The 20,290-nt window shown below is 33.5% G+C and overlaps 1 protein-coding gene across 2 annotated transcripts in view; it reads right to left on the bottom strand.

Moving 5' to 3' along the window:
* The window catches only part of LOC122798011 (fer-1-like protein 6), a 1,810,759-nt gene that overhangs the window by 1,032,355 nt on the left and 758,114 nt on the right, over positions 1-20,290 (bottom strand). For both annotated transcript variants that reach the window (XM_044066595.1, XM_044066597.1), the window contains exon 15: positions 19,257-19,357. In XM_044066595.1, the coding sequence (XP_043922530.1) occupies positions 19,257-19,357 (101 nt within the window). The remainder of the gene's footprint in view (positions 1-19,256; positions 19,358-20,290) is intronic.

A 20,290-nucleotide genomic window follows, 5' to 3' on the forward strand; every position in this document is an offset into this window, starting at 1 on the left:
TCAGACATAGTTCTCAACCTATTAACACAATAAATCTGGACAAAGCCTGACATAATGGGAGGACAAATGCTAAGAAACAAGGACACGTTTTAAATATTGCTCTTATAAACTTAGAATGTTGCTAAATAGGATTTTGTGTTAGCATGCATTTTCTGAAGAATATGAAATCGGAAACTCAAATGCATGTCATTATTTAATCTTTAGATCATCCCAGTGGTTTGTCAAAAAACACATTTTTATGAGGAACAGACCAAAAATATGAGGCAAAAATCTGAGCATTCTGCAAAAATATGTATGTTGAGAGGTATGCTCTTAGACCAAGGTATCTGGATAAGCCTGAATAAATGGGACAAAGGTTCAAAATAGAAGGAACGTATTTTAAATGATTTGTGTTAACATGCATTTTCTGAAGCAGAGGTGTGTGTGTGTGTGTGTGTGTGTGTGTGTGTGTGTGTGTGTGTGTGTGTGTGTGTGTGTGTGTGAGAGACAGAGAGAGTGGGTGAGATCTACCACTGGCAGCAGCAAAGAGGTTTGTATACCTCTGGACCCTTCAGCTGAAAAAATCTGGGTAAAGCCTAAAATAAAAGGGGAACAAAGGCTCAAAAATAAGAACAGATTTTAATTATTGCTCATATAAAATTACAAACTTGCTTAAATAAAAGCATTTGTTTTAGCATGGCTTTTCTGATGGAAATAAAACTCTGAAATTCAAATGTATGTTTTATTTAGCAACTTCTATCTCCAATGACTGTCAATAAACCAAATGTTTTAGGAGTAAAGGACCAAAAAAATAAAGTAAATACCTGTTTTTTTATAAAGTGTTCTATTTTGGATGTAAAATGCTTCCTCCAACACTATTAACATATACTATAGCAAGTTTGAAACATTAGGCAGAGGAATCAAAATATCAAAACTATATAAAAAAATAATATAGTACATAAAAATGTAAATAAATAAGTAAAACACAACAATTTACAGAGACCCCATTCTCTAAGTGCAATAATGCCCTCCAGGGTGTGTGTTAATGTGTAATTAGTACGCTTCCAGGGGTGTAGAGGCCCTCTGCTTGTAGAGTCAGGCCTCATAACATCCCTTGGCGGGCATTAATTACACATTAACACATACATTACTAAAATATCTGAGTATGACTGCAAATTCTTTTTTATTAAGCCTGTTGTTCCTACTACTGTTGGAACTGTCTGGGCATCCTTCTTCCACATTTCTCTTGTTTCTGTTTGCAAATCCTGGTATTTTATGACTTTGTGACTCTCTCTGTATATAAGACGCTGTAATGGGTCTATATTAGAAGCCCGAAGATCCATTTGATCGAATTGGAAAAGAGCGACACATATTGCACGAACTACAGTAATGTTGAACGTCCAAAACCACGAAACTCGAAATGTCGAATTGTCATGGTTGGCCTGTCTGTGGTATAGCTCTGTAAGGTAGGTGTGCGATAGTTACGGGCCTTAGGGTTAGGGTGCGGGTTAAGGTAAGTACATAGATAGGTAATGTATGTAAGGTTTAGTGTAGGGTTAGAAGTAGGGTTTTGTTAAGTGTATGTGTGTGAAGTATTTGTTTTGTTTGGGTATATGTCTGTAGGGTAAGTGTGCGATAGTTACGGACCTTAGGGTTAGGGTGCGGGTTAAGGTGAGTGCATAGACAGTAATGTATGTAAGGTTTAGTGTAGGGTTAGAAGTAGGGTTTGGTTAGTGTATGTATGTGTTTTATTTATTATGTTTGGGTGCGTAGTGTGTAGCGTGTGGTGGGGTTGGCCGACTATGACGATTCAAGATTTTAAATTTTGCGGTTTAGGGGATTCGGCGTATTTGCAGTTCGGGCTATATGTGTCGCTGTTGTGGTATTTGCTCAAACAGGTTTTTGGTTTTATAATATAGACCCACTGTAATCACTGGGTGTAGCAATTTCAAAGACCAATGCTACTTTTGTCTTTTTTTCATAGACTATTATATCTGACTTTCTTGCATCTGTTTTTTAAACTGTTGGTAATTATTGATTCCATGTGATATAAACTTCATCATTCTCTATAATGCTTTGTGGCTTATGATTCCAATGCTTTTCAGCTACATCTTTATTGTAGTGTTTGCACAATCCCCAATGAACTAATCTTGACTTATTATTGTGCCTTTCAGCATACAGGCCCTCTACCATGAGGACATCACACCCAGCAACAAGAAGTCCAAATGTTTCCTGTTCTGTTTTACAGAATCTTTATTTGTCTCTTTCTCCCTACTTTTCAGTGGAGTTTGTAAACCAAAGTGAAAATAGTCCACCATAATGGGATACTATTATTACCCCTTGATATATTGGTTTCAGTTCACCTATCCTTAACCAGTCCTGTGTCAAATATTGGTCAACACATTGTTGATCTAGGAGATCTCTCTACTTGCCACAATATTTTCAGATTTTCCATTTTTCCCTTTCTCATTTGATCCCTTTTCTTATATTCTTTATTTTGCTTTTTGACACATTCACTTGCTGTCTGATTTTTGTCTGCTTCTGGTTTGCTTTCCATTCCTGCTTGGTATTAAAATGCTTCTGGTAAAGTAAGCAAAGATGTCATCTTAGACTTCTTCTCCTCCTGTTTTCAAACTTTCATTATATTTGGATATGATGAGGTCAGCAGATATGTCTGCACTTCCATGATTGCAGATCTATACATGTAATACATTTAAAGGAGGTACATACATCTTTCATAGGGATACATAATTGTAGTGCACACCATTTTTGATATATCATCTGATAAGCATGAAACTTTTTTCTTATTTGCCTATCCAATTGATCCAATACATTTTGGGTCCAATCAATCATCCCAAAACAGTAAGTTGGAACAGGAAGATCAAACTGATTAATAGTTTGGACTCTATTCCTTGTATCAAGGCAGTTTTCAATATTAGGTGTATCTTCTGAAGTATTCCCTTTGTTATCTTATTTTGTTTGTATTGTGAAATTATCCATATCTAAAAGCCTTTGCCTGTATTTCTCTTCAAATATCTTTTTTGTATTGATTAGTTTGGCTTTTTCCTTTGAATTTAAATGCCATCATCAGATTTCTTTTTTTTCCGCTCCCTGAAATGCAGGTAATTGTGCTCTAAATGTAGAAAGGTGCTTAACAAGCTTTAATTGAGCATCTCTCACCACTGCTAAGATGGTCTTTCAGCACAACAATAATAGCAGTCAATGGTCACCACAGATGAGTGGTAGGAAGCCAATAAACACTTAATTTGCTTTTAAAAAAATAACTATATCTGAATGAAGTGATTAACAGCTTCCTTCTGGTTTTCTGTTGAGGCCACCTTCCATGTTGTAGCAGTGTGTTACAACTTTCAAAGCTATGACACACTCATGGTCTGATTCAGAAAGGTAACTGTAAAGTGTACACAAAGTATAAACCTTGTGGTTACCATTTCTGATTCAGAGACAACCCTGCCAAAATGCTGCAACACAAAGACATGCAGCACCATGGTGGGCAGTCTCCAAGGCAGTGCTATATGGTAATGAGACAGTCCAGAGGAGAGGACTAATTAGCCATGAGCTTTACCTTTAGAACTGCCTGTGATTAGGCATTTACCCAGCCATGCAATTCAGAGAATCTTTTGACTGGGAAAAATTATCATGGCTGCTCTTTAATGCTCATGGTAATGAACACGTCCAAAAGGCCACATTAATCACAGCTGAGGGTAATGCTGGGGATTGTAGTGGTCAGATACCGTTAGGGTCTGTCTGCATGAGTATATCTGAGAGGCTGCATATATGGATGTAAATATGAGTGTCCGCTTGCCAGGGAGTGGCCAAGATGTGTGTATGGTTTTGTGTGTGTGTGTGTGTGTGTGTGTGTGTGTGTGTGTGTGTGTGTGTGTGTGTGTGTGTGTGTCTCAGTATGGGTGAATGGATGAGTGTGTCTGTGAGTGCAATCAGGTGATGCGGTGGTTTCTGTAATGGGTGTGTGAATGCATGCATGACCTTGTGGGGGTGTTGGAGTGGCTGTCCTACTTCTGCACACCCCTAGATTAATAAAAAAGCCTACAATATTAAGTCAGGAGGCCATTTGTTACCTGTTACATGTGGGTTTGGGAAAAACTATAGCCACATGGGAGATGTCCTCATGCCGTTATACAGTACAGGGATATGTGGAAACCACTAATCATCAAGGAGGACAGCTTCTTGTGCCTTAGTAAATAAACAATGTGGATAAGGTGGGGGAAGCATTAGCCACCAGGGTAAACTATTTCTCATGCCTTAATGGCATTTAAACAGTATAAGGAAGGGGATACCCTCATCACCAGGAATACTCAATATAGCACCCCTTAAAGCCACTTAATAAAAAAAATGCTACAGAGAACCGCTAGATAACCTGGATACTATCATATATGCTGGGCCTTAAACACACTAAAATGGACTGTTCCTTTCCACCTCTCATAGAAGACATCATTTCTCTCTATCATCACTAAGTCGATGTGATCACATCAGTAGCCCTGCTAGTCAGGGGTCCAGGAAAGTAAATATTTGTGGGAAGCAATAGCCAAGGAATCGTTAGAACCTAAGAAATTCCAGGGATGCACCAAAATAAAGATATGAGTTAAAAAAAATAATTTCAAGGGTGGGATTTCACTCTGCAAATTAGCCACATAAACCTCCACATTAACCCACTGTACTTACTGATGCATTAATGCAACAGGGTTTTCTCTTAACTTATATTGAGGATATCAAGTATTACTCAGTGGCATAGCATATGGGGGGGTGGAGGAGTAGGCATACATCTTAACCTTATAGTGCAATACCAGACAAAATTAGGGATGAATTTTAAATATGCCTCCAACAAGCTTAGAAAGTTGCTAGTCTAACAGCTGATGCACTACCATGGATGTGCTGATGGACAGGAACTTGGATTTCTAATGTCAATAAACCATAGGGAAAACTATAATTCTTGAGAACCAAAGTTGCTGTCTGGCCTCCTTAAAACCAAGAAAAAAAATATAAACTCTAGCCAATGTCATTTAAGACCTCAAAGTAATCAAGCTCTTATAACTCCTCTAGAATTGAAACTTTTTTATTTAAAAATAAAAAAAATAAATAAATGAGCACATTCATCCTTAACAGAGCTTCATCAGATCTAACTCCAGTTTCAGAGCATGGATTACTTATAAATGCTTTAAGACATATTTCATTGTCATTTCACTTAAGATGAGGTCATAAATGTATGCTGTAAGCTGTTTGGCCAAGCTGAAGTAGGACAGGTGTCATCTTTCATCCCTGTTTTGCACATCTGCTCTTATTGGCAGATAACTAGCTTATGTACTGCATTCCCATCCTATTTTGCTATAGCCTAATTAACACAGATACTTTATATACACTATTATCACTGGCTATGCACATGCTTTAGTACATCAACTTATCTGCGATATGACAAGTGGATGTCATTAGTAATAATAAAAATGAGCAACAAGTAATAACAAGTGCATGAAACCAGTCAAGTTATAACCCTTAAATGTTATGCTGCTGGGACATGGCTAGGATGTAGACTGGTTGGCAGCATCTTTTCTCAGCTCTGCACTCAAAAGATATTTCTGACAGGAATTTTTAAAAACTAGATATTGTAGACAAACCTATTTTGTTGAATTACTTCTACTAATATCACTAGAAGTCTATAGTGCAAAAAATTTGGCTTTAAACATTATTTTTCCTGTCAAAAACAAGAAGGAAGGTATCTGAATCTACTGAAAATTAGCTTTTCTAAGCATACCACACAGGACCAGACGATGAAAAAGGAGATGCAGTCTTTATTAAATGCTATATAAGACTTGTCAGTGAAATTTGACAAAATGAATACCAAACTGGACACTTTTGAGGAGAGATCTACAAAACAAATACAGCAACTACAAGAAATAATGACGCAACAGAAGTCTCAAATAGCTGACATAGTGAGATCCTTAAATGATACTGAAGGCAGACTCTCAGAACAAGATCTTCAGCTACATTTTTTATCACAACAAAATGCTTCATTACAAAATAAAATAGAGGATCTAGAGAACAGGCCCAGACGAAATAACCTTCACATCTATGGGCTACCAGAGAAAACAGAGGGAGATAACATGGTGACTTTCCTTACTACCTGGTTACCAGAAGTTTTAAAATTGCCTGAAGCTCTTTCTTATGGAATTGAAAGAGCCCACAGATCCTTAAAAGCTGCTTCATCAACCATCAAATCAAAAAATCACCCAAGATCAATAATAGTAAAGTTTTTTTTCATCACAGGACAAGAAACTTATTTTAAAAACAGCATGGTCAACTTCTCCAGTTAAATACAAAGACAACATAATCAGATTTGATAATGATTATTCTGCTGGAGTTATAACTGCAAGAAAAGAATGTCTCCCTCTGATAAAGGAATTGAAAAAAAGACAACTTAAAGTCCACTTGCTGTTCCCTGCAAGAATAAAAATATTTTTTACTGAAGGTCCTAAAACTTTTGACACTCTGCAAGCAACAGTTTCTTATCTTTCAGCTAATAAAACCTTGGATAATGTGGAAGAAATGGATTTCTCCCAATTTGGGGTTAAGCGTCACTTAGAAAATAATGAATGGAGCACTGCTGACAAGAAGAAGAAGAAATGATAAAAGACATATGAAAAACACAAACATTACTGTCTTCTATTTGCTCTGTAAGGCAAAAAAGTTATTTGAAAGCATTCATGCTTTACACATGTGTCAGTCTTTGAAACAATATAAGTACAAGATAAGCAGGACATTTTATAACAAAAGGAAACAACCCTAAAGAAAGCAAGGTAACATATCTTTCTCTATTACAGTGTAAATACTTACAGTCATGATTTTTCTAACTCTAAATGATGTTTAGATAGTTCATTTATAAATTACCTGCCTTTTACTGCTAGTATAGAATATGATGTATTTACACTGACATATTAATGTGGTGTGTTTAAATGAGCATGATTCCTTTTTATATTATTTACACTAAGCTGCATGAAATATCTAAACTGATGTATTTAATGCACATAATAATATATAAAAACTGATAGTAATAACTGTCAAAAAGTGCCTTGAAAAGTAATTATCTATTCTTTGATGCTAAAAGTGCCTTTTTGACTAACAAACAACTGTTTGGCTTGTATATCTGCCCTTAATGTTAAGAAAACTAATAGAAGTTTAATGAGCTGGTGTTCAGAAAGCCCTAAAAACTTCACTTACTTTGTTTTTGTCTTCCCGCCATGGTCATGAGCTGGGAACTCTTATTTTACCACCCCTGAATGAAGGTTCTTCAGTTAGAATCCATTACAGTGTGTTAAACCTTCTAACAGCACAAAATGAAAGTAAACAGTCATGAGTGATGTCAGCACTAAAACAAGACAGTATGGGTGTGGTGTCAGCTCCTAAGCTACTTAAAGTAGCCAGCACACTATTTATGAGATGGCAAAGTGCTTTTACAGTTTTAACAAATATTAAAAATACACTGATGTACCTAATGAATTTAGAAGGTATCAACACATACATGATGTTTTATTATATTGTAATATTTGTTATTCATTTTGAATTGTACACATAAACAGCACACAAAGCTTAAAAAGAAGTATATCACTTGGAAGAAACTGTATAAATAGTTAACACATACAGACTTTACTATAATCTTTTCTGATAAGATCACCCACATAAATTACTATAATTTAACTTAATGTTATAAAAATTTAATATATTTAAGTCCTTGACTGGAACTTTATAACATATTTGTAAACACACTGCAGCTAGTGTACTCAACCTTAAGGATAGTAAGTCAATTAAGGTTCATGAATGTAGCTATGTGTTATTAGGCATTTTAAGGGTAAAAAGGAGTTGCTGTTTAATTATCAAGATACTCTGTAAATATTAAATTGTTAAAGTAGCACAATCATTAAGCAGTAATGAGCAAGAAAAAATCTCAGTCTTGCTTATGATATATATATATATATATATATATATATATATATATATATATATATATATATATAGGAAAGAACTGCTGAATTATAAGTATGTTTTTATTAAAGGCAAGTTATATTAATATTGAACATCCTCACTGAAAATGAATGGTTGTGTAGAGACACAGTAACTCCCATTATATAACCAAGGCTAAAGAGTTTGTCTTGTTTGTCTAAATTGATCAGCCTTGAACCTTAGATTGCAAATAGACATGCAACATACTTTTACTTATAATACTGAATATATATTATATAACATCACAAACGCTAAAGCCATTGTCAGCTATATCTCATATCAATCAGCATTAAAATATGATTTGAATAGCATAGGCATTTACTAACATATTGCTGTTGGTACCTGATATGCATATAAGTAACAGGTCTAATTTCTGTCTATGAAAGTAAATACCAGGCTGTGTGCATTTGTTAATTATGAAACAAGAGCGTGCTATCTATTCTTTTTAATATCCTATAGGTATGTAGTTGTTAGAGACACACATGCTGCAAAGCTGCTTGTTATAGCATATTCATTAGTATATTTCTGACTGCAGTGTTATAAATATATGGTGTGGACCACTTGATTTAAGAATATGTCTCTATATTGGGCATGTTCTCTGTTTGAACATTGTATATTATCTATAATATGATATGGAGTACCCTCACTAAATTCAAAGAAGCCACAACAGAAACAAATATTTATTAAAAATGGAGAATAGAAGGATGAAGAGAAAAATGAAGGAAAATGGTTGATGGTCATATAAGGTTATCTTTTCCTGTGTATGTAGAAGAGTTGACAGTAATAAGTACCAAACAATTGTGTTATAGCATATTTAAAGCCTACTTTGCTTCTCATATTTTCCAACCTTACAGTTGTAACGCTGCAGATAAATCCTGTAATATCATAAGGAGTATGAGTTGCTATTTGACATATGACATATGTGGTACACTAGCGATGAAATATGCTAGTGGCACTAATAAATATATAGGAATTGCTAAGAAATATAGTCTTAAACTATATAATACCAATGCCAAAAACAAATTAGTAGCATTCATACCACTAAAATATGACTTTTTGAATTAAAAGAAAACTATAAGATTACTGATAAATGACAATACAAATGTAACGTTATATTCATTGTTATGGATACTTTCTGATTTAATCAACTTGTGGCATGGTTAACTGATGCATATAATGCTTAACATTTTTTTTTTTATGTATGTATGCATATATGTGTGTATGTATGTATGTGTGTGTATATATATATATATATATATATATATATATATATATATATGTGTGTGTGTGTGTGTGTGTGTGTGTGTGTGTGTGTGTGTGTATGTGTATGTATATGTATATATATATGTATATATATATATATATATATATATATATATATAGGTAGACCATTACAATAAATTTGATACCTATGAATGCCACTCACACTATAAGGGAGATAGACAGCAAGCATATTATTTAGATGCATAACCGTTATTGCTACACAAAAGATATATTAAAATAAAAGATTTTCCTTTACAATTTAAACAAAACCAAATAGTTAAGTATTAAATCTATGTATAGTTGTGTTGCCTTAGTGTTTTATAAAATATTAAAATTAGATAAAGACTGTATTTAAGTAATCTGTAAAGACAGATACATGTATACTTAAAAGATATATAAGATACTTTTCATTATAAAACTACCATATGGCGGGGCCGGGGGAGGATGCTGAAATGCAGACTTAGAGAGATCGCTTGAATGATTAGATCATTCAAGGATGAGATGTTTTTTCTCATGGAGGGGTTTAGTGGTTGTTTATCTTATATTGTTCTCAGTTATGATCTTGTAATTTATTTTTATTGGGTGTCTATAATCTATTGTAATACTGTTGGAAGAAGAAATAACAAGTCATTCTCTTCATGTACACACATCTACAAATTGTTACGAGTATATGAATATGGATAAAAGCAAAGCTAATATAAATCCAATTGCAAAATGTATATCTCTTAATGTAAATGGTTTAAATAATAGCTGCAAAAGGGGAGGTCTTTATAGATATTTAAAGCTATGTGAAGCACAACTAGTATTTTTGCAGGAAACACACCTTACACAGGAAGACATAAATAAAATAAACAATAAAAATTATACAATACTAGTAAGTTCCACCTATAATCAGAAGCGAAGGGGAGTAGCAATTTTGTGGAAAAACACTACTTTAATGCCTAAAATCATAAACACGTTCCATAACAACTCAGGAATGTTTTGTCTAGTGACAATATCTATCAATGAAATGATATATACATTAGTGAATATTTACTGGATACCAGAACTAGGTGTTAGAGTGACCAAACAACACTTAGAAGACATTGTACAATATACCAAAGGCAATTTAATCATAGCTGGAGATTTCAATTGCATTATAAAAGAAACTGACACAAATACTAAAGCTACACGTAAGAGATCACCTTTAACAAAGTTATCTGAGTTTGTTGAAACTTTTAATATCGTTGACATAAATGAGTATGCTATCCCAGATTCACTATTCTTTACACAGTTTTCCTATAGACATAATACATACTCTAGAATAGATAGAGTGTACATAAAGGATTTAACCTCTAAATTAAATAAAGTCAAGACAATTTCATGCCCATTTTCGGACCATAACACCATAACGTTTGAGATAGACTTATGTTTCAAGAGAAGGAGATCAGTAACAAGAATACCATCTTACATAACAAATCTCAAAGATTTTAAGGAATTTTATATTAAAGAGACACAAACATTCCTAGATATCAATCTTACAAAAGATGTATCTGAAATATATATATGGGATGCATTGAAAGCATACCTATATGGAAGAGCGGTGGGATGGTATAAAAATAAACAAAAACAGTGGAATAACGAATTAATGGAATTACAGTCAAATGTAGATAATTTAAAGCTTGATATTCAAAATGGAAACACCAACTTAATAAAAGAACTAGAAGATACTAATAAAAAATACTCAGAGACGCTACACCACAAAACAATGATCAACTTAGAAAAACTTAAACTATGTTACTATTCAATGAGCCCTAAAAACCAACAAAGAATAGCAAATAGGACTAAAAAGATTATTAAAACAAATCAAATCAAGGAAATACATAATATAGAAACCAAAAAGAAAGTATCTGATTTAGAAGGAATACTAGAAGCTTTTAGGCTATTTTTTCATAAACTTAATAATCAAAATGAGAAAACAGAAACACATTCAACATTGAAAGCTTTTCTCAAAAACAATGTTAAAGTTAGGTTATTAGAGGAGCAGGTACAACTAATAGATAAACAAATAACAATGATAGAACTTAAAGCTGAAGTAAATAAGCTAAAATTAAACAAAGATCCAGGTATAGATAATATCACCCCAGAAATGTTTAAATTGCTATCAAATGAGGCTTTGCTGTTGTTATTGAATGTCTTTACATCAGATAAAAATGGTAAAGACATTCCTCCTTCTTGAAAGTACACATTAATATCACCAATTCTGAAACAAAATAAAGATCCCAGTGACTGTTCATCATACAGACCCATTTCACTTCTTAATTTAGATTATAAAATTTTTATGGCAATACATGCTGCGCGAATAAAACAGTTACTACCACTTTTGATAGAGGAGGATCAAACAGGTTTTATAAAAGATAGGAACACTTATGACAACATTAAAAAAATTCTTTCCTTAATTGATTATATAAATGTCACAAAAAACAAAATGAATGTTATTAGCTTAGACATAAATAACGCATTTGATTTAGTGAACTGGGATTATCTGTGGTTAGTTTTAGAAGAATATGGCTTCTCAAACAACTTCACTTTGTTAATAAAATCATTATATGAAAAATCATTGGCTTATATAAAACTGGGATCTTGTCTGTCTAAATCTATTAAAATAACTAAGGGCACAAAACAAGGCTGCCCCCTTTCTCCGTTATTGTTTGCACTAGTCATTGAACCCTTAACAAATAATATACGTATGGATAAAAATATTGAAGGAATACAACTAGACAACAGCCTAGAGCTTAAAATTCAACTTTTTGCTGATGATATTTTAATTACCTTAAAAAATAATAATAGCAGTTTAAAAGCATTATGGGACTCAATTCAAAACTTTCAAAACTTTTCAAGTCTTAAATTTAATGAGAACAAAACAAATGTATTGCTTATAAATACTAATAAAAAATATCTAAATAAAAAATACCATAAATATATCTCTACCGATAATATAATTAAATACTTGGGAATTATAATAACTAACAACCTAGATACTACAATTGAAAGAAATTATAAAGAGATCTTAAATAATATTAAAAATCTAATACAAAGATGGAATAAATGCTTCTTTTCAATGGAAGAAAGGCTTTATATAATTAAAATGATCATATTTCCAAAAATTCTTTATGTCATACAAGCTTGTTCTTTGCCACCAGCTAAATCACACCTAAAACAATTAAATGATTTAATGGTAAGATTCCTATGGTATCCAAAAAAACCAAGGATAGCTATGAAGTATCATCTAGATGATTGGGATATAGGTGGCATAGGTTTACCAGACATAGAAATATATTTGTATTTATCCATTATTAAAACAATATCATTATGGCTAAATACAAAATATACATCAAAATGGAAGCTAGTTCATGAGAGAATCTGGTTAAAATCAGGATTTGTAGTAGCAAATAAGTATACAGATTTCATACCAAACAATTTTCTATGGCTGATGAAGGAATATATGATGATACATAAGAATAAAAATATAAGTTCCAAATACATTACTTATACATTAAAAATTTTCCAAAATCTTATTAATAGCAATCCTGATATTAAAGCATGGCCATTTCTTTTATATCCAGTAGCATACACACAAGGTAATATAATAACATTTAATATGGAAGTAGTCAACATGCTTAAAGAAAAGGGATTAATATATTGGCATCAATTGCTAAACTCTGGAAAACCTCTGACAATAGATCAGATTAAACAGAAATTAAATATGTAAGATAGTTTGTGGTTACATGTACAAGAATTAAGACAGTATATATTAAGCAAACAAGAAACAATGCAACCATCCATAAGACAAAATGTTCCTAATCTTATAGAACATATAATATTACTAACGAATCAACCCATTACTGGAAAGGGATACTTATCATCTATTTATAAAACAAACAAAAAAATAAAAATGCATAATAATGACAAAATATGGAATTATTATAGATCAGTTAATGGACATGTGCCAAATGACAGAGATAAAAATCTAATTCTTCTCTCTCCAAAGCAGACATCACCTTCATTACATTGGAGACTTTTTACATGGCAATTCATACACAGATCTCATGTAACCCCTCATAAAATGGAACTTATGTTTAAGAAAAATATTGGCTGCTGGAGATGTGATTTATCAATAAAAGCAGACTGGCAACATTTGTTCTACGAATGTCATTTGATTAAACCATATTGGGATAAAATAAATTATTTTCTGCAAATGGTATTCAATGATAAATTCCAGATTTCCAAATCTATTATTTTGTTTAATGCACCTGTACCCGACTGTGTGCCAAGAACAAAATATGTAATCTTATGGACTCTCCTAGCTATTGCAAGCAAGAACATTACATCAAACTGGAAATCCAAAGCTTCTCCAACTTTTAAGCAATTCATGAATATGGTGTCAGCAGTATCGCAATTGGAAATGAACACTATTAAAGGAAGAACTGAAAGAACTACATCATTATACGTAGCATGGCAAAAAGTAACTGAAATACTGGAGAATAATGACTGCAGCAGATTATAATCAGGAAACAATTGTATAGAAAGTCAATTATATGTCAACAATAGACACCCTTGTAAATACTTTATTTTGGTTTTAATGTTTGATATCTGTTTAGAGGTTTTAGCCTACCTTTTTAAATAATTTGTAAATACTTCATTGTCATAAATAACCTGCATTCATGTTTTCTTGTTTTTGGAAATGAATAAAAATATTAAAAAAAAAAAAAAATGTTATGCTGCTGTAATTATAATTGCAGTTATTCAGGACCATTCTGGAAACTCTGTAATTGGTGGAAGAGATCTGAGATGAACTGCAAATGGACTGCATGAACCTATTTATCTGTTGATTAAAGTTTAGTTCTTTCAACGAGGTATTTGAGATACAATTTGTTCTGTGAAGGAACAGGAAGTCAAAGAGGGTCAGATAGTTCATGGTTCAAAAGACTGGACACACATCTCCACAGAACGGTTTATATTAACTGAGTACAAAAAAAGGGCTCTCAGCCTGTCCTGATAACTAAGATTTTAGGCCACTACTGATTTACTGCGGTTGCATTGTCGCCTCACAGTAAGACATTGTCCTATTCGATTCTCAGCTAAAGCGTCTTCTGTGTGGAGACATGCGTGAATGGGCGTACCTTTGTTGAAGGTTGTGCGTCAGGGCTGGCATCTCGGCACGTAAAAATCTACTGCCAATCATTAGCGAACCGGAGTTCCACTGTGGTGACACCTAACTGGGAAAAGCTGAAAGACACAAACAAACAAACTGATTTACTTAGTTGTGAATCTCTGAGGTCACTCATGTTGATTGGTATGTTTACACAAATACATACCAAATGGCACATTGTATTTAACAATGAATCTGATAATATATGAGTAGATGGGATGTAAGGCTTCTTTGGATCTATTGGAGATACCTTTGGAAATTAGATGAGCCAAAAAGGAGCCTTCTTGAACTACAGGTGGTACAACAGTTTCCCGAGCCCTGGTTGTGATACCATTCACATCAATAAACTTGTTTTTTGCACCAAATTTTGCTGAGTTCTTCCTGGCTCGCTGAGTACGGAATTTTGGATTCTTTTATATTGGTCTGTTTGAATGGAGCTTTGACAAGTATTCTGACACAAAGTTATTTGCTGTTCCTTTCTTCAGTACTTGGGTCAAGAGTTTTTCGCATTTTGTGTGGGTTTGGCGTTGTTTTTGTATATATATATATATATATATATATATATATATATATATATATATATATGTATATATATATATATATATATATATATATATATATATATATATATATATATATATATATATATATATATATGCACATGTGTATGTGTGCTGAGTTTGTGCATTGTTTTTCCATAATTTTTAAATTTGAAATATTCTCATGTTTTCATGTAGACCGTATTTACCATTCTAAGATTTCCACACTCTGTGATACTTAAATGCATGGCAATGCTTAGATTTCCACTCCCTTCTAATAATCATTAGAATTCCTACTGCCAACAGTGCTTTCATTTCAAACATCCCCCTGCTCAGTAGAAGTGTTAATGGCATTTTATGTATGCTGGTGTCACATGCTATTGGCTACATGCGTGATACATATTGCTATGTTTGGCAGAATTCTTGGAGCCATACGAACATGGTTTCATTTGTGAATCCCTTTCATGATACTTTTATGTCAATATTTTTTTCTTTTCCAGAATTTTTGCACTAGAACATTGATAGGTATGCATACAGACATTGACACATGCACAAAAAACTCACCTCACCTGTACCTCATGGAGATATACACTCCGAAAAACCAGAATCATGATGTATGTGTAAAATATTACTTAAATCTCCCACTGGTTAATGTTGTACAAATATGCACAGTCATCACACCCAGGGATGGACAGAGTCCAAAACAACAATATGCCTAGCACAAAATTTGTACCAAGCCAGTCTTAGTGGCCTACAAGTTATATATTGCAACCTGTCAACCACAATACATTTATATTAATTGGTGAGTCCATTATGTATGAAACAGACTCACAGTTTATTGGAATGTTTAAGGAGTTTGTGACAGTGTCATGTTTGCCTAGGGCCAAGAAAAGGATTAATTGTAATTACAACATTTTCTTTCTTCACACTGCAGTGAATTTTCTAGGAAGGTCTTCTTTCTGATATGAAACAGTATGATAGGCTTATTGGACATGCTAGCTAGTATGAGTATAACAGATCTGCGTAGCAAACTATTCCCATTACTACATATTGCACCTGAATATCAAAACAACATTTTGGCATTCACTTAGTAACTAAAGGCAGGGTGTTAAAGACAGGAGAGTTTAGTGTTTGCCAGACTGGACAGATTGGTGCATCTCACAAGAGTGTTCTACACTGGATTTGTTCTGCCTCTGATCTCTGAAAGTTAAATAATTAAAAGGACATTTTAACATTCCCATTCCAAAACAAATCATCATCATCATCACAAATCCCTTTTCCCCATTCTTCCCATTTCCTTACAATACTTCAGTTTTAACTTAATCAGAATGCACTGATTCATTTTATAGGTTCTATTTGGTTGTCTTGCCTGTTTGATAGTCTTGTAAAATTCACAGACGGTTAACTCACAAGTCAGAAGTTCAAATATATCTAAAAACGTCTGATTTTACATAATGAAGGAAAGTCATAATAAGTACAGAAAATAATTAGCTGAACGTAACTGCTTTGCACTTCATTTACTAACTGTACAAATTGCTGCTTTATAAACAAGATGAGAGAAAATCATGCTTTCAGATCAAAAAGGATTGATAATAGTCTGTTTACTTGTTTTGCAGTTTTCACATAATATAGACACAAAATGGGAGATGTACATAACATGATTCCCATGCAGAAAAATCCAGCAGTAGAAGGCAAACAAATGATATTACACACAGGGTTTTTAAAGGGAAGGATGCTCTCAGACTTTAGAATTCTTATAAGAAACAACTTGTAATTCGACAAACATTTCAGTGTTATAAAGCAGTGGTGCAGCAGTTAGCATTGTTGCCTCATAACAAGAGGCTCTCTGGTTTGAGTCTCGGCTGGGGTGCCTTCTGTGTGGAGTTTGCATGTCCTCCCTGCTGTGGCATAGGTTTCCTCCAGGTGCTCTGGTTTCCTCTCATGTTTCAAAAGCATACAGGTGGACTTGACACTCTAAATTAGCCACAGGTGCAAGTGAGTGGTACAGATGAACTCCCATGGCAGGGCTGGCCACCTGGTGGTGTAAACCTTAACTTGAGATGACTGTCACTGTTGAAAGTGACACCCTGACCTCATGTGTAAAAAGGGGTTGAGGATGGATGATTGAAAGACCAAAGCCCTGAAACAAATGTGTTATATGCTGAAGAGCAAATCATTATATGATATCAAGGACATGACTTCCCTGTGCAAAATATATATTAGACCATTATTAGACTATAGCAGTCTTATATGCCTGTATATATGCACCCAGTTTTAAACATTGGAACAAGGTTGTAGGAGTTTCATACCTCTCAATCTCTTAGGACAAGAAATCTGGGCAAAGTCTAAAATAATGGGGGTGGCAATAGACCAAAAATATGGACAGATTTTAAATATAACTCTTATGAACTTAAAAAGTCGCTAGAATAATCTGGTTTGTGTTGGCATGCATGTTTCTGAAGGATATAAAGTCTGAAACTCAAATGTGTTATTTAGTGGCTTCAAAACGCAGTGATTTGCCAGAACTCTACAAACTGTGTGAGAAACAGATCAAATATATAAAGGAAAAATCTGGACATTCTGCAAATATCTGGACAGTTGAGATGTATGAGAAGGTTCACCAGGTACATTTCATTTGTTAATTTTTTTGTAATTAGAAAATGTATATAACACTCAACTTGTACTTTTTTTACTTTATATAATACATGTGTTTTAGGGAAAAGCAATCTTGGCTTACTCAGCAAAGTAAGATAAGATGAAAAAAGCTTTCCTCAATTTACAGCTGTTAGAATTATCTCACTCTTAAATATTCATATTTAAACTATAAAATCTTTTTGAATAGAACTACCTCAATATTTGGGTTCACCTCTCAGACTGTCCCTAGAATATGGAATTGTATCCTCCATAAAGAAAGAGAATCTGGGAGCCTTACAATATTTAAAATGCAACTAGACTTATGGATGGGTTAAAAGGTCAATGATTCCAATTTTTGGAGACAGTATATTAAACAGACACTGACCAAAACACCGATAACTAGAACTTATAAACTTATTAACTCCCCTGAGCATGTCTAAATGAGGTTTCATTCCCACACTTACATTAATTTCTCATAACTAGAACTTATAAACTTATTAACTCCCCTGAGCATGTCTAAATGAGGTTTCATTCCCACACTTCCATTCATTTCTCATACCATGTCTGAGATTATATCACCTCATAGTACAAAAATAGTAGGGTTTGCTGCAAAACCAAGTATTCCCTCTTTCACTGAAGTTATGTGTTCTAAGCGTTTCAGTGGAGAGGGGCAATCCACTGAAACATCTTTTAGTGTTCATTTTAATTTAAGTGGATCTTGTTTTCTTATTAAATAAAATATGACTACTTTTAGGTTTTGCATAGTTTTCTGCTCATTTATTTTTATTGTTAAAATATAAAACTAAATCAATAAGTATAAACCATTTTCTAAAATGTCAGCTGCTCAAGTTTCAGATTTTTATCGGCAGCCTCTGCAGTAAAAATGCAGATACTTATTCAGATAAGCTATGTGTTGTTTACTAATACTGTGGCACAGTTTGACTGCATGGATTTCATCTCTAATGATCTCCTTACTGTGACAGTGAGTAATTAAGCTCTGTCTTAATGTTTACTATATACCATGCAGGTAGAAATGTCAGCCAGTCAAGAATACAATATAATACAAGGACAGAAAAGATGGGATCTGCTCACAAACCATTTCATCCATACCTGCAGAGCGAGGACTGCTAAATGAGATAAATTTTAAAGAAATAATTTACCTTGTCAAAGCATACAGTTCTGGATTACTAGGCCAAAAAATACAAGTGATTCCCTTATGTAGCGCAACAAAATTACATTGCAGCCTGTTTTAACAATGGTGTAGGTCTTCACCCTTCAGATGTTTTGATATCTTCAGTTACAGTTAGTAAATCACTGAGAAAAAATAATGCTCTACAGACTTCCCATCAATATGCATGATTATAAATGTCAGAACAGACGTATTGAAAGCTACTGGCTTCCTATATGAAAGACATCATGAAAGTTGTCAGTCATATAGTATAAATGCATACATGCCTACTTCCTCAATAATAATACGCTCCCTCATGTGTGCTCATTCTGATACACTGCTGCTGCTCTGTTCCACACTTCTATATTTGTTTTGTTTCTTATGTGAACCGATGTATTTTGTTACTACAAGTGCACTTGCTTACGATTAGAATAACACATTTTCAGCACAGTACCTGCATCTGCTTGTAAAGTCGTACAGCAAATTTTTCAAAGTATCTTCTGTCTTGGGATCAGAAATTTTCATCAACGAGTTCACTTCCTCCACACCTTCTTCCTAAATGCAATAGTTAGAGATGGCTTAATACAGTGCAGTTACAGTGCTGAATATGCAAGAGACTTTTCTAATAGATAATATAAAGGATGGTTCCATTCATAGGGAATGCCTTATATAGTAGTAAAATGGAGTCTCACACACACACACACACACACACACACACACACACACACACACACAAAACACATTGTGCACTATAATTCTTGGATGTCAATATAGAAAGTAGTAGCAGCATTCAAATAATAAGAAGGTGAAGTCTTTGGTCATAGGAAGGGATTGAGGTATTAATCAAAAGCAAATGCATGGGGCATATGTAGCTGGGTGGGAATGAGTATAGGGGTAGTAAAGCAGAAAGCACAGGGACAGTTGTGCCTCTTTTAACCAGTAAAACAAGCATTGCCTTTTATAATCCACCACCAGTGGGATGTGGCAAAAGAGAATCTAAGGGCTAGCAGTGTGCTGCTGAGGTAAAACCTAGCTGGTCACTATTTTGATGATGGATGGATGGATAGTCTGTGAAATAACTTTCTGGTAAATTTGATGTGAATTTACAGGTAGGAAATATACTTTTAGTGGCAGATGAACTGAACATATTTTCCTTAATGTAAATGTCAGAATTTAGACATATGCACTAATGTGCATTATTAGTTAAATCAGGTTCTAAGTGCATGTTACAGAGCTAGCTGGGAAGACAGCAGTAGTGGCTGTACAAATTGTTCTTGAACTTTAGCTAAACAGAATATCTAAGTGTGCTCAGGGAATATGAGATTATTTTAATTTTTGTAATTTTGTCAGTTTGGTTGGTTTTGGATTTGGCTGATGGATGTTAGTGGTATCATTATCTGAACAAAATATGTATGTATATATCTATCTGTATATCTTTATAATCTATATCTAATATATATATATATATATATATATATATATATATAT

This window comes from Protopterus annectens, chromosome 3.part1 (assembly GCF_019279795.1).
Source record: "Protopterus annectens isolate FY-2018-M chromosome 3.part1, PAN1.0, whole genome shotgun sequence".
Taxonomy (NCBI): Eukaryota; Metazoa; Chordata; order Ceratodontiformes; family Protopteridae; genus Protopterus; species Protopterus annectens.